Here is a 13,966-nt window from a genome sequence, read left to right as displayed (position 1 = left end):
TCTAAGTTAATTTGCTAGCTAATAGGCCAGAGAAGTGGATGGAAAAAATTCTTATGTGAAGTCATATTTAAAACAATCTAAATGGGAACCTGTTTATCAATGTGTTTAGGATGATATATAACATAGTTCATTACTTATGTTATATATGAATGAAGTTTTAGTATTTCGTTTAGGTGGTTTTATTTTGTGCAGCATATTTTACGTTTTCACTACAACTATAGCATCATCTTGATTTCTAACACTTAGAACGTAAAATATCTATTTTATCTTGATTTTGTTCATAATAAAACCAATGCATTCTATCCCCATTGGCCATTGGTTTATTCTTAGAAATAAACATATATCAGTATTATTAAATATATGTTTATTTTTAAGAATAATTATTCTTATTAACTGATTGCATTGTGTTTATTTTTATCTGACCTGTTTTACCAGTTATTAATTTTTAGTTTGTGTCTTCATCATAGGATAAATATTTTCTTTTTAAATTTTATAAGTACTTTCCTAATCTCAGTGTATTAAAACAACAAAAAGTAGAACCTTTGACCTACCTCAACTACTTGATTTTTTCACTCATAGGTTGTAAGGGGTCCTGTTCATTTAGATCAGTATTTAATACACTCTCAATTTTATTTCTGAATACTTTTGTTTCTGTGGCTTTGTCTTTTTCTGTTTTCTTGTCTCCCACGAGGTAGACTCTTCCATTAGGCAGGAGATGCATAATAGTGGATGAGCTCTGTTTCAAGGCTAGGAGGCTTGACTCTTGCTTTTGCATCTTCAGCTTCTCTGTAAAAAAAAAAAAAAACAATTTACATTTTCTTGTCAGAGTCAAAGGTACTCCCCTTCTTGGAGTCCCAGTCCCTCCTAGTTCATGTGTAAAGCAGTGTGCTAGCTTTTACTTTTAAAATTTTTATTAATTGTAGAAAGCAAAGAATATGAATAATCTAAAAATAGATCCCACGATAAGTGATTTTGACTTGTATTTGCTTTATGTATACGTATGTTTATATGTCTGAGTATAAAAGTTGTGTGTCTATATTGTATGCAGTGTTACATTGTATATAATGTCTTTGTCTTTTTAGATCTAATATGCCTTGAGAAATTTTTTGTACTTTTTATTGGTAATACTCTAATATAATCATGTCATTATTCCTGAGCATTTAGGATATTTTTATATTTTAATTGGAGAGCAGCTTTTTTGCCTTTTTTTTCAGATGTTTTCTTGAGGGAGTATTCTAGAATTGGGCTGGTTCAGATGACTATTGAAAACTAATATTTGCTTTTTAAGGCTTGGTGCTTTATTCAGTTCCATAAGGAATCATTAAATGTTTATGAGCTGAGGTGCAGTGTGAACTTGTTTATAGAAAGATGATGTGATGGCGGTAGAGGGGGTGAATTGCAATGGAAAGAGCTTGATGCCTCAACACTCTCGTAAAATGGTTGCTGTAGTATAATCATACCAGATAGAGAAGTGTATACTGTCTTGATAGGGAACAGTTGTGAAGAAACAGGTGATGATTTATGAACCTGAGGATGTGATTATTGAATTGATAAGGTGTTACTGGTGCTAGAATTAGGGAAATTTGGAGAGACCATTAGTGTGGGAAAATCATAACTGAGGGTCAGATGTGTTTTAAGGTATTGTCAGTTCAGAGAAGAAAAAATGCCCCAGGAAAGGCCATGGGTGGAGATAGATATTTTAGAGTCATCCACAAAGAGGTTATGCATGACACCTAGGAAATGAATTACAACTCTGAAGTAAAAATGAAAATGTCACTGTTTGAAGGTAAGAGGAAGGAGAGGAGTTGACTGTAGTGAGAAGCAGGGAATGTTCAGGAGTAGTTTAGAACCTGTGCAAAGAAGCATGCTATTAGAGCCTTTAGAAAGTGGTAGTGAACAGTACATTTACACTTTGAGGATTCACAAAAAGAATCGCTTGAATAGAAAGCTTTGCATGGGGATCCCTGGGTGGCACAGCGGTTTAGCGCCTGCCTTTGGCCCAGGGCGCGATCCTGGAGACCCAGGATCGAGTCCCACGTCGGGCTCCTGGTGCATGGAGCCTGCTTCTCCCGCTGCCTGTGTCTCTGTCTCTGTCTCTGTCTCTGTCTCTCTCTCTCTCTCTGTGTGACTATCATAAATAAATAAAAATTAAAAAATTAATCTTAAAAAAAAGAAAAAAGCTTTGCATATATAGATGTATGTATATATATGCATGTATATGTATATAATGTGATTTTTTAAATATAAAAACATATTTGTATGCTACTTGAAAACCTGTTACATAGTGTTGTAGAATAATGAAAAGCTACAGTTGATAGTTGTAATGAATACTCATTACCAAGAGTAGCCAGTACCGTTGGGATCCTCTTTATATGTTTTCTTTCCTGGCCACCAGAAAATATGTGCATCATATTTATTTGTTTGTGTTGTTTATTTATTTTCCACCATTGTGCACCAAAAGGGCTTCTATTCACTGATCTCCCGATAACAGCCATCAGAGTTAGCACCCAGATTTTGCTTTGTACATACCACCCCTTACTGTGAGAGACTAGGGCTGGTGCCAGGTCTACAGCAGGGAAGGGGTCTGGTGAGCTTGCAACATCTGCTAGAAAAGAAGGAGATGCTCAAGTACTAGGAAGAGTGAAGTCAAAAGATAACCAGCATTGAAGGATCTCCACTGGCCAGTTTGGGTTCAGTTTGGGAATAATAAGGCATAATTATGGTAATTGATTATAAAACATATTGTAAATTGAAAATCCAAGAGTCCATTGAAAATTCTTGAAAGGGAGCAAGAGAGAGAGCATGAGACAGGGTAAATGGTAAAGTTCTTTGTAGAAGAATGTCACTCTAATAAATGTAGGAGGAATGATAGAATGATATCATTTTGCATCCCTCATTATAATAATGGAGACAGGTAAGATTCATTAATGAACTCTCAAGCCATTGGGAGAAGGTTGTTAGGGAGGAAGATGTTTGCATGTCGGCTAACAGAATCCACCTGGATTCCTTGGCGATTGGCCCGGTTTGTCCATGTTCAGGCCCAGCAACAGCAGAGCCAGCAAAGTAACTGTTCTCTGGCCCTGCTTTCATGTGTCCATCTCCTGCTCTGATTCCTTTCTTCCATCTCTCTTCCACTTTTAAGGATGCTTGTGATTACATTGAGTCCACCTACATAATCCAGGATAATTTTCCTGTTTAGAAGTCAGCTGATTAGCAACCTTAATTTCATTTGCCACCTTTATTCCCCTTTGCCTTATATCCCAACAAGTTTCGGAGATGAGGATGTGGACATCTTTCAGGGGCCATTGCTCCTGTGATGTGGAGTCATGAGGAGAAATACACACTTATGGCAATATGAAAATCTATAAGTCATCTATCTTTTATACTATCCCATTAAAAACTGAAATTAACATGTGAAACTATAGTATAAAAGTAGTCTTCATTTACAGTCACTTTCAGAATGGGAATACCTTGTTAATCATGAAAAAGACATATTAAGCAAAATGGCAAAAATTTCCATATATATTTTTAATGACAAGTGACATTTGCTCCAAATGTCAAATCACATTATTGATAATATATTGTATATCTAGAACTTATGTGGGGAAATGGATTGTGATTGTTCTTTGGAGAATCATTATTTAATATTCTGTATATCCTTTCTATTTTAGCCTTTCGAGGTTTAATGCATTCAAAGAATGTTGCTTATAAATATGTACAGTGATGAAAATTAAGTTGCTTCCTTGCACTGATCTTGTGCTCAGTGAAAATTAGATGACTTTGGTTGGTCAGTACTGTTGATTTTAGGGCAAGAGGGAAACTTTTCAAATTCCCAGTTGTGGTGCTGAGAAGTTTATTGCACCCTCAGCCCTATTTTTAAATACATGTCTTGTTTCTTCCTGGTCGTGCTGACATTATGTCTTCAGACTTCTGTTTCCATGACCTGGATTCCAACCCTTGTGCATGTTGAAGTTGAAGTTGCATTTTGTTCGCCTTTGTCTCCTCAGATCCTTGTTGGTTGCTTAGCGTTACGTGTATTACTTATGAGTCATTGAATGATTGTAGTGTCACAGGTACAGCACTAAATCATGCGTTTTTGTTAGCTCATTTTTAAACCTTTCTAAGTAGGATTATTCCACGCTATACATTAGGAAGGAGAGGATCCATGTGATTCAAAAAGAGATGTGCAGGGTCACCCCTGTGACTGGTCAGGGGCTGAGTGAAGGTCTGATCCCAGCGCGGACTGCAGAGCTGATGCCTTAGAACGTGTGTGTCCATCATGTTCCTGTGTCCCTTCAGCATTCCCCGGACTCCACAGCAGCATTTTCTATATCATGTCCTGAAGACACAGTTCTAGGAGATGGACATTGGTTTTTATGACAAAAATATTCAGTGGTCCACTAAGCTCAGGGAGAGCTGTGCACATCTCCCCTTCCTTTCTTGGGACTCTGTGCTCATGAGCTCCTTCACATGGGAAGCCTGCGTACTCTTACTCTTCTAATCCAGCCTTGCCACAGGCTTGCTTGACCCCCTACCCTCCCTCCCCTTTTGGTAATATCACTAGTAACATCCTACAGAGCAGTTGGTTGTAGGATATTTGGCAAATGTTGAGAATCTGGACAAAAATCTAAAGTTTTTGGCCTGACTTACTTGTAAGACCCTTCATGATTTAGAACTCTGCTGTTTTTTTTTTTTTTTTTTTTTTTTTTTAAATCTCAGATTTGTACCTAATTCTCTGACAGTCTTTCTCGACCTGTGTTATTTCATTCCCCACTGCATGTCCTGTTCCCTGGGCCTGGAATCTGCACAGATGAATGAGTTTAACCATTCTCCCAGGCCTCTCTGGAACCTTGAGGAGACTCCTGCTGTCTGCCGTCTCTGCTTGTGATCTCGGTGATGGCACCTGACGCTCTTTTTTTTAAAGATTTTATTTATTTATTCATAGAGACAGAGAGAGAGAGGCAGAGACACAGGCAGAGGGAGAAACAGGCATCATACAGAGAGCCTGACATGGGACTCGATCCAGGGTCTCCAGGATCACGCCCTGGGCTGCAGGTGGTGCTAAACCGCTGCGCCACAGGGGCTGCCCCGCACCTGACGCTCTTTATCATTGCTTGCTGCTCTCTGTTCTTTGCTCAGGCCCAGAGTGCTGTTTGGTTTTGGGCCCCCAGTGCTTAGTGAAGGTATTAAAACATGTGAACCTTTTAATTAGCATTTGAATTGAATCACTTTGAATTGCACTATAGTTCTTATGAACATGGGATTCCTAAACAGATGGACAGTGTGGCAGGCAGCTCCTCTTCCTGCTAACTTGGTGCCTGATTTCAGAGAGGGTCTGGCCAGTGGGGATGAGGTAGGATGTTGGGGATGGTGTTTTTATGTCTTGAACCTTTGAGCCTAGGGTGGTTTAGTGCTAAAAGTGGCAAAGATTTGTGTAATGTTAAGAATGTGTGAGTCACCATGCTCTGTACTGTGCAAACAATAATCATGTCATCCTCATCACACCCTTATTAGGTAGGAGCAGTTACTACCATCCCATTTGATATATGAGGAAACCGAAGGCACCTTATTAGATAACATGTCTGAGCTTGCAGAGTGAATACGTCTGAGCAACAGTACTGTGAAGGGGTTAACCTAGGACACTGCCTGTGAGGTATTCCTCTGAAGTGTCCCCTGCATCTTTGGTGGCACCTGGAGGATTGATAGAAACCCAAGCTGTGCACTTGGTAGGAAAGTGAGGGCCTTTTGTTATGGGTGGGGAGGGGGCAGAGAGTGCATATGGGATTGCAGGGGAAGATGGTCTATGACAGAGATGCAAAGCACCAGTGAAGTCCTGGGAAAGGGGCAGGATGATAGGGGATGCAGTTCTTTGTGTAGGCTTCCTTTCTTAGGGGACTCTAGGGTTTGGAATATGTGCATAAAGACTTGGAAAATACTGAATATAAGTTTCTTTTAAAGAAATACTAAAGTTTAGAATTTTTACTCATTCAAGGCATTCTTTCTTTCTCCCAGTTAGTTAAAATTATTATTTTTAATTCCGAGACTTGGCACTCAAACTGTCAAGGAGGAACAAAACAGACCATGGATTTGTGGCCATTTGGATGTGTGTGACCATTCATTATTTTTTGCTTGTTGCTGTGTTTAGTTTTGGAGTGCTTTCTTGGTTTCCCTGCCCTCCTCCCCTGCCTTTCTTGGAGATTGATATAAATAGAGAGGTATCTAATGTAAATGAGTCAAAGTGAGTGCTTGTTTACATCTCAGGTCAACTGGTGTTCACATAGGCAGGTGTTTTTGTTTGAAGTGTTAGATTGTCAGATCCCTGTATCTTGACCTTTTAGGTTATTTTACAGACATGAACTGAGATCTTTTTAAAGCTGTTGTGTGTCAATTAAGGTGTTAACTGGCCCTATGGGATGGAAGCTTTTGTAGTTGACATCCTTGAACTTTTTTTTTTTTTTTAGATATAACTATAGCACTAACTGTTTTTTTCCTAGATGTAACTATATCACTATATATTTATATAAATATATATATTTACATGTATATACACACATGTACATACACATGTATCTAGAAACACATATATGTATAAATGACAGGGTGACTATTAGCTATTATTCGTTAAGTGTCCTTACCTGCTTTTCATGCTATGATGTTTCTTTAATTTTTTTTTTTTTAAGATTTTATTTATTCATTCATGAGAGACACAGAGAGGGAGAGAGAGAGGCAGAGACACAGGCAGAGGGAGAAGCAGGCTCCATGCAGGGAGCCTGACGTGGGACTCGATCCCTCTGTCTGGAGGTCTCCAGGATCATGCCCTAGGCTGAAGGCGGCGCTAAACCGCTAAGCCACCCAGGCTGCCCTGTTTCTTTAATTCTTATAAAATTCCTGTGAAGCACTGCTTTTCTGCCATTGCCACTCAGGGGCTTGCAACTCAGGGAACATACTCAGTATTCTCGAAGTTGCACAAGGCTTATTGGCAGCGCCGTCCTACCGTGGCTTGCCTCTCTGCTTCCTTTCTGTCCCCATGCTCATTGTCTGCCGTTGCCCTTGAACTGCTGCTGGCAAGACACATGCTGCTTTGGTCACCTGGGTGTGGAGTTAGTTCCCCAGCATTTTTCAGGACAGTGACCACCAGGGCCTGATTCCAGGCTAGTCTTTGCCAGCTGCCCCTGGTGTGTGTTTTTTAAATTTTCTGCTTCTTCAGCAGTGACTGAACACTGTCAGTTATGTTACTGTTTGGCTCACCCAGCTTTTTCACTGGGTGAAGCCGGCATCGTGACAGGCAGTTTGGGAGCATGTGGTGTGAGTGTCGAGGGGACCATTGGGAGAACTGGGTAGGGGGCTCTGGATCCCACAGTAAGACAGTGAGTATACATACATATCCTCGCATCATAGTCCCGCATTCACATGTCTTTCAGATTCTTAACTTACTGTGTTCTTGTGTTTGGCCATTTATTTTTCCCATGAACTCTATGGCCTATATTGACCTGATCACCAGAAATATGCAAGTAGCTGGATATTCTGTCCTACAGGCTGGTCTTTGAGGAACGTCTGCCCTTCTAGAGAGACAACGGACACAGAAATAACAAGATAGCAAAAAGTCGAGAAACATACTACTGTTCTCCTCTTTGCTCGAGTTCTGGAGAAACACAACCTGTGTGAACCTGCACAGAACACCCTGACTTGAGTGTGTGAGCTGGGGATGCTGATATGCTGTGGTCTTGGTTTCTGTTGCTTTTCATATCTCTCCCTGGGACCATGGTACTGTATCCTATTTACTTAAATAGACCAGTCAGATAATCTTTCATGACTCTCAAGTGGAAATAATTCTGCAGTGATAAAACCTAAAGGAATAAAGGAAGAGGTTCTGATTAGATCAATAGATCGTGTAGGAGAAATTAGTTTAAAATTGGAAGTTAAAATATGAAATGTTTGTATGGAAAGTAGAAATCTATAGTGAGGGTGTTAATGTTATTACTCTGCTGCTCTTTTGACACCAAAAACAATTTTAAGTGATGCTATTTTAGGCAATTATTGGTACTTGGAAATCAATCATATTTAAAAAACACTATATATATATTTTTTATTATTTCAAGGTGTTCCTTCAGATTGTCAGGCATTGGCAGATAGATTGCCTCAGAGCGTATGTTCTAGCCTGGATCTCGCTCTTGACCCCAAGACCAGTGGGTTTGCCTCTTGTTGGATATATCTGGCAGAGCCCTCCCCACCCAGCCCTGCCCTGGTCCCTCCCCCAGTCCCTGCTCTGGGCCAAGCAGCAGGGAGTCAGACTGGTCTCTCCTGGTTCCCACACCAGTGCCACCGGCTTCCCCGCTCACTGGGGTCTGAGCCAGGTTCAGTCCTGCCCTGTCCTCCCTACCCTTCCACTGCCTCTGGCTCCAAGAGCAGGCCCCACTGACGGGCTCCCGGCTGCTGTCCTGGCCACCTTGCCTTGCTGCCCTGTCGCCTGCCCACTTCTTGCCCCCTTCTACCCGGACCACATCCCAGAGCTGTCCAGAGTACAAATGATTCTGGGCCGATGCTGCAGGTCTTCTTGCTTTTCATTTTTTTTTCCCTCCTACTGCTTATCACACTATTTGAGATGCTGTGCGTTTTACTTTTTGTTCTTGTCTGTTTCCTGCACTTGTTTTTACATTTTCTGAGCAGGGACTCTGGTTTGGTCACTGTGCACTTCAGTGGTCCTGAAGCGTTCTCCCTATCGGGTGTGTGACTTGGTGTGTGCCCATGTGACCAGTGTCCTTGCAGGGGTGTGGCAGGCTGGTTGCCACTGCATCCTGTCCGGAAGCTACACATTATAGGATGGAAGCTCCATGAAGGCACGACCTTAACTGACTTTGCATATTAGTGACACACGCAGTAAGCGACTAGTCCTCTTGCAGGAGCACAATGTGTGTATAAAGGCAGAAATATTTTATCAGGAGCAAGGCATTTTGATTGTATAGCTTTTCAGCTTTGGGACTGTTTTATTTCTGGTGATGGGTAGATCATAAAATTTCCAAAGCAGTTACGATGTTAAAAAATAATCAAGCAACACTGTGATGGTGGCAATGAGAGGTAGACTGCATTCAGTAATCATAGTTTGCTGGCAATGTTATATTCAGATGTGTTGGTGAGATTATTTTAGTCGGACTTGACTTATATTTTTTAATTGAGGATGACATTGAGACTTTGATGCTAGTTGCGCTCATGTAGCCCAAATTTAAAGACTTTATACTTATTTGAAGTCTGATTTTGGATAAATGAACATTTTACATTTGACTATAATTGAGTTGTATTTTAGTATTATAAATTTTTCCTATAATAAAAAATTGTTATTCCTCTAAATATTTAGTATTCTAGACATTCAGCAGGTAATTTAAGAATTATATTAGGTGGAAGCTTTCCCTCTCTCTGTACTTTTTAGTTTGTTCCCCTGTGTGGTGTAATATTTTTGTTTCAATTCTTAAAACTTACACATTTTAATTAATAAAATTTTTTTCTTTTAGAAATTGCACTGTGGTTCTGAGCTCACATCTCCTAAATTATACTTGGTCGTGTAAATAAGCTGTGCTTTGCAACTTTGGACTTTTAACCTTTGCTCTTTGCTATTAGCTTTATGTTTTTTTAATTATAGGAAAATAGAGGACTGTAGGGAAGTTATGACTTAAGCGGACTGTTGTTATTACTACATTCTTTTTTAAGGAAATGAAAAATGTTATTTATTTTGTCCGAATCAAGCAGGAACAAATATAGAATATCTTGTACTATTACTTTTGCTAAGCCTTTAATATCATCACAGTTTGATTCTTTACATGTAATCATTATTTTTCCATTTTAATGATTTATAGTGTGCTCAGTTATTTATAGTGTCAAGCATGTATTGTCCATAGTTATTACCTATATATAAAAAAGAATGAGTGCCATTTTCAGTGTATACAAATACATTATTTGAATAATGAAGTCACAGTCATTTAAAAAATACAAATATATTATTTTAGCCTCGAAACCCTAATATTAAAGGAATAGAACCAAAATAGGCCAGACATGAAGCAAAAAGAAAAGAGAGGCATTCACATTTTTAGAAATTGTTTTAGTCTTAGCGTTTGACATGTCTCTTTTGTAAGGGCCACAGTACTTTACAGCCTTACGTTGCCCATTTGTGCAAACATGTCCAGATGAATTCAGTGTTTAATGTTAAGAATCTTATAACATGCCAATTTGATTTGTAGCCCTTCATATCATAGAATGCTAATTAAAATCATATTTTTGCATATGTCATGCCTTTCATGTACATATGCAAATAGATTCTGTTGCCTTTCAGCTATTGGTAATTAACTTTATGAAGGACAGCTGTAATACATAATTAACAAAAATGTTTGCAAGCCCTTTTACACTGAAAGTTATAACATAATTTTTTTTTTCGCTTATCAAGAGAACCATTTTAGTTTGATGCTTCTGAATGAGATTTAAATTGTTTTAAATAATCACGATGTAATTAAATTGATGTTGTACTGTGTTCGGAAGGAGATTGGTGTTCTAGGGACTGGCTGCTGATTCTGGTCCATTTTATATTTATGCCCTCAGAATTGAATTAAGCTGATTTGTGTAGAAAATAAGATAGCATGTCAGGTAATACTTTTGTTTGTTTTAGTTATTGATATCTTTTTGGCACTTAAGTACTTTTTTTTTTTTTTTTTTTGCTTATGCCACAATAAACATTTACATCATTTTTAAAGACCTCTTTTCAAATTATTGCCTTGTTATCAAGGAAGCTTCATGGAGGTTATTCATTTTCTTTTTTATAGTCCCTTAAATATTTAATAAAATGGTATTTTCTCAAACTTTCATTATTGAAGTTTGGGCTCAATTACAGGGCAGTACCAGTTAGGTCAAGGCTTTGCTTTGTCTTTCTGATGATGGGGAAGTACAGTGACTGAGCTACAGTCACCGTTTCTGCCCACTTGTGTACCTGAGTAAGAAAATGAGCCAGTTAATTTAAATACAGTTATTTCTTCTGATTTTTAGGTATGACAGTACATTTGATCTATAGACTCCTTGTCTATACCAGGAGTGCCACTGTAATGTGCATTTTCATGTTATATCCACATATAAATGCCTGTTTTTAAATACTTTCTGGACATATTTTTAGCAGAGTCATGTTTTAGTTCTATAATTATTCTTATTTCTTTCTTTAGGGTTGCTTTTGTAATGAAGAAGCACTTAAATACTCATCTACTAGGCAAACATGGAGTTGGCACCCCAAAAGAAAGGTAATTTTCACTCATTTTAAAAAATTTAGTAAATACAATTATATTTGCATTTTAGGCCATGTTTAATGATGTGAATTCTAGAATGTTTATCAAATTAGTTCATCATATTTTGAGTTTTTGGTACTCTGTTGTTGAGTATTGTATTTCATACCATTCTTCCACAAAAATTTAATGTCCTTTTAATTCTAAAAATTCTGATCTAAAAATATTTGCAAAGATTTGAAGGACTTTGAATGTGTGAAATTGTGAAATAACGTTGAAACAGTAGACAAGTTTATTTGGAGGGGATTGACCTCTGCACATGTGTTTGAATGAACTAAAATAATGATGTAAAAGTAAACTTTGTTTCTTCCTGTATTTTTATTTTGAATTTTTAAAGCAGTATTTTCAAATTCTTACTGTAGAATTAAACATTGCTGATACTAAAAAAGAAATACATCTTGTGTCATCCCCAAAATAATACTATAGTTGCCATGTCATGAAAAATAACACCACAATTATTATGTCATCAACTGCCAGGCTTTCTTTTTTTCCTGCTACTGTATCATAATTAGCTTCATCACATAGACTTAATTATATTAGGTGAGCAGAAATATAGCAATGTCAGCTATCAGATGAGTATAGCTACTTCTATAGAAGTATGGCTACTTCTAAAATTTTTGAATCTGCAAAATGTACAACTCAGAACTAGTGAGAATTTCTCTTTCTTTCCTTCAAAGACATGGGATATTTACCCCCAATCCTCTAAGATGGTATCGGAAACTCTTGTAGACACTCCTGGAAGCTTTAGGTTTTTAGTACTTTTTAAAGATGTCAATAAAGATGCAGTTTGTTCTACAAGTTTGCAGCTTAGGACTTCCAAGGACCTCTTCCTTATTTGCAAATGTTTAATTGCCTTTTTAAAAAATTTAAAATGCTCTTACCAATATTTTCTGTTTACAAGCAGTTTAACTTGACTCTTCTATTGAAGGCATATTATTTTCTTTAGCATTTTAGTTTGGATGTGACTATTTTGTCAAAATATTGAGTGCTATGTATGCCTACTCCTTATCTTTTGATTTCTGGTACTTCTCTTTGAAGCATTATATTTAATTTGAGCCAAACTCTATGTATTGAACATATCCTGAATGCATTATTCTTAAAATTCAACAAATTCTTTATTACTTAAATTATAATTTGGAACTTGTCAAAGTTTTGTTTCATGAGTGTATAAGGAAGAGGAAGCAAAAACATTTGTCATACTATGTTTTTGTTGCTTTCACATGCATTATCTCAATAATCACTCTGAATTATTATTAGCAGTGCATTATTATTCCAGGTTTTTAGATCTAAGGACTGAGATTCAGAAATATGTAGTAACTTACTCAGTGTTTTTAATTAATGAATGTTAGAATTGTTATTTTTCTGACTCTAATCCCATTGTCCTTTCTTGTACTAATTATCTCACCTTGAGAATCTTTACATACAGGTACTTAGTATATTTTGTTCCCCAAATAAATTTTGAATGAAAACAGATCAGATGATTACTGAAAAGAAAATACTTCCCTTACTGGGTAACTAGTATATGTTTTGAACTCAAATGTTCAAAACATTGGAGTTTTGAAATTGTTTTTTAAAGCAAAATTCAGTTCAAAATTTTGCTTTTTATTTAGGAATTTAAAAAGGTAAAATAAGTTTTCATATCGTTTCATACAATGAAAAATTCATTACCTGATACATATTTTTATCCTTTAGGCACTTAAATACAGTAGACACCTCTTGTGTATTATGACAGTAGGGTGAAGAGCCCAGATGTACTGTTTGGTTTCCATTACCTTTTCTGTATACTCCAGGAACAGTTGCTTGTTTCCGCTCATTTTGTCCCTTGACACCTAGAGGGAGGCTACACAGTGGCAAGAGAAAGATAGCATGTCTTCCTACCCTTTGAGAGGTGGTTAGCTTTTTCTCCGGCATTAATCTGGTTTTGACTTGAAAATCAGAAAAGGAACCTCAAGTGGGAAAACACACCATCTTCTGGGTCCTGACCCCCATGTAGTCCAGACTGTTGAGATCCTCTCAACTGGGCATCTTCCATTGAATTGTTATTTAAATGACCTCTGTGTTTCAGAAGCCTTCTCGTTTAGGACACTTGTTTCTAGGGCGCTCCCTCTCACTGCACAAAAATACTAAGTCAGAAGGCCGGGACCCCCACCGCAGTGTCCTTTCCCAGTAGACCTGCATGGTTGGGGAGAGTCACATTCAAGTAGCAAAGTCTAGCACTTTGTAGTAGCAAAGTCAGTGCCAAAGGGCTCCCATTCCACCTTTCTTCCTACCTCGGGGAGGGAATTTGATGCCTTTTAATGATTTCAGGAAACAAAGAAACTCTTTATCAGCATTTTGAACCTTCATTTTGGGCATAACTGTTCTTTAAATTAAGTTAAACATTTTTTTCTTACCTATTTAAAACATTAATGCCTTGGCTATAATTTTGCAAGCTTGCTGTATTTTAATTTCTCCAGGACAAAATAATCAGCTTACTTTTTTATGTTTTAAATTTGATTCTTCCTTCTTATGCATTGCATATTATAGCAAATAGTAATAGAAGTTAACCAAATAGGCTGTGACAATTAAATTAATAATGCATTTTGTTTGCAAGTATTTAGGCCTTGTGCTTTGACTGATATATGCAAAAATGATAATTTATTACAAATAAATTC

At 37.5% G+C, this 13,966-nt stretch overlaps 1 protein-coding gene across 1 annotated transcript in view; it reads left to right on the top strand.

Moving 5' to 3' along the window:
- The window catches only part of ZNF407 (zinc finger protein 407), a 439,772-nt gene that overhangs the window by 151,800 nt on the left and 274,006 nt on the right, over positions 1-13,966 (top strand). The window contains 1 exon segment of the mRNA XM_049111754.1: positions 11,196-11,270. Coding sequence (XP_048967711.1) covers positions 11,196-11,270 — 75 coding nt within the window.

Source organism: Canis lupus, chromosome 1, assembly GCF_003254725.2.
Source record: "Canis lupus dingo isolate Sandy chromosome 1, ASM325472v2, whole genome shotgun sequence".
Taxonomy (NCBI): Eukaryota; Metazoa; Chordata; class Mammalia; order Carnivora; family Canidae; genus Canis; species Canis lupus.
Note: the sequence above shows the minus strand (reverse complement) of the source record. Positions and strands in the feature narration are given on the sequence as shown.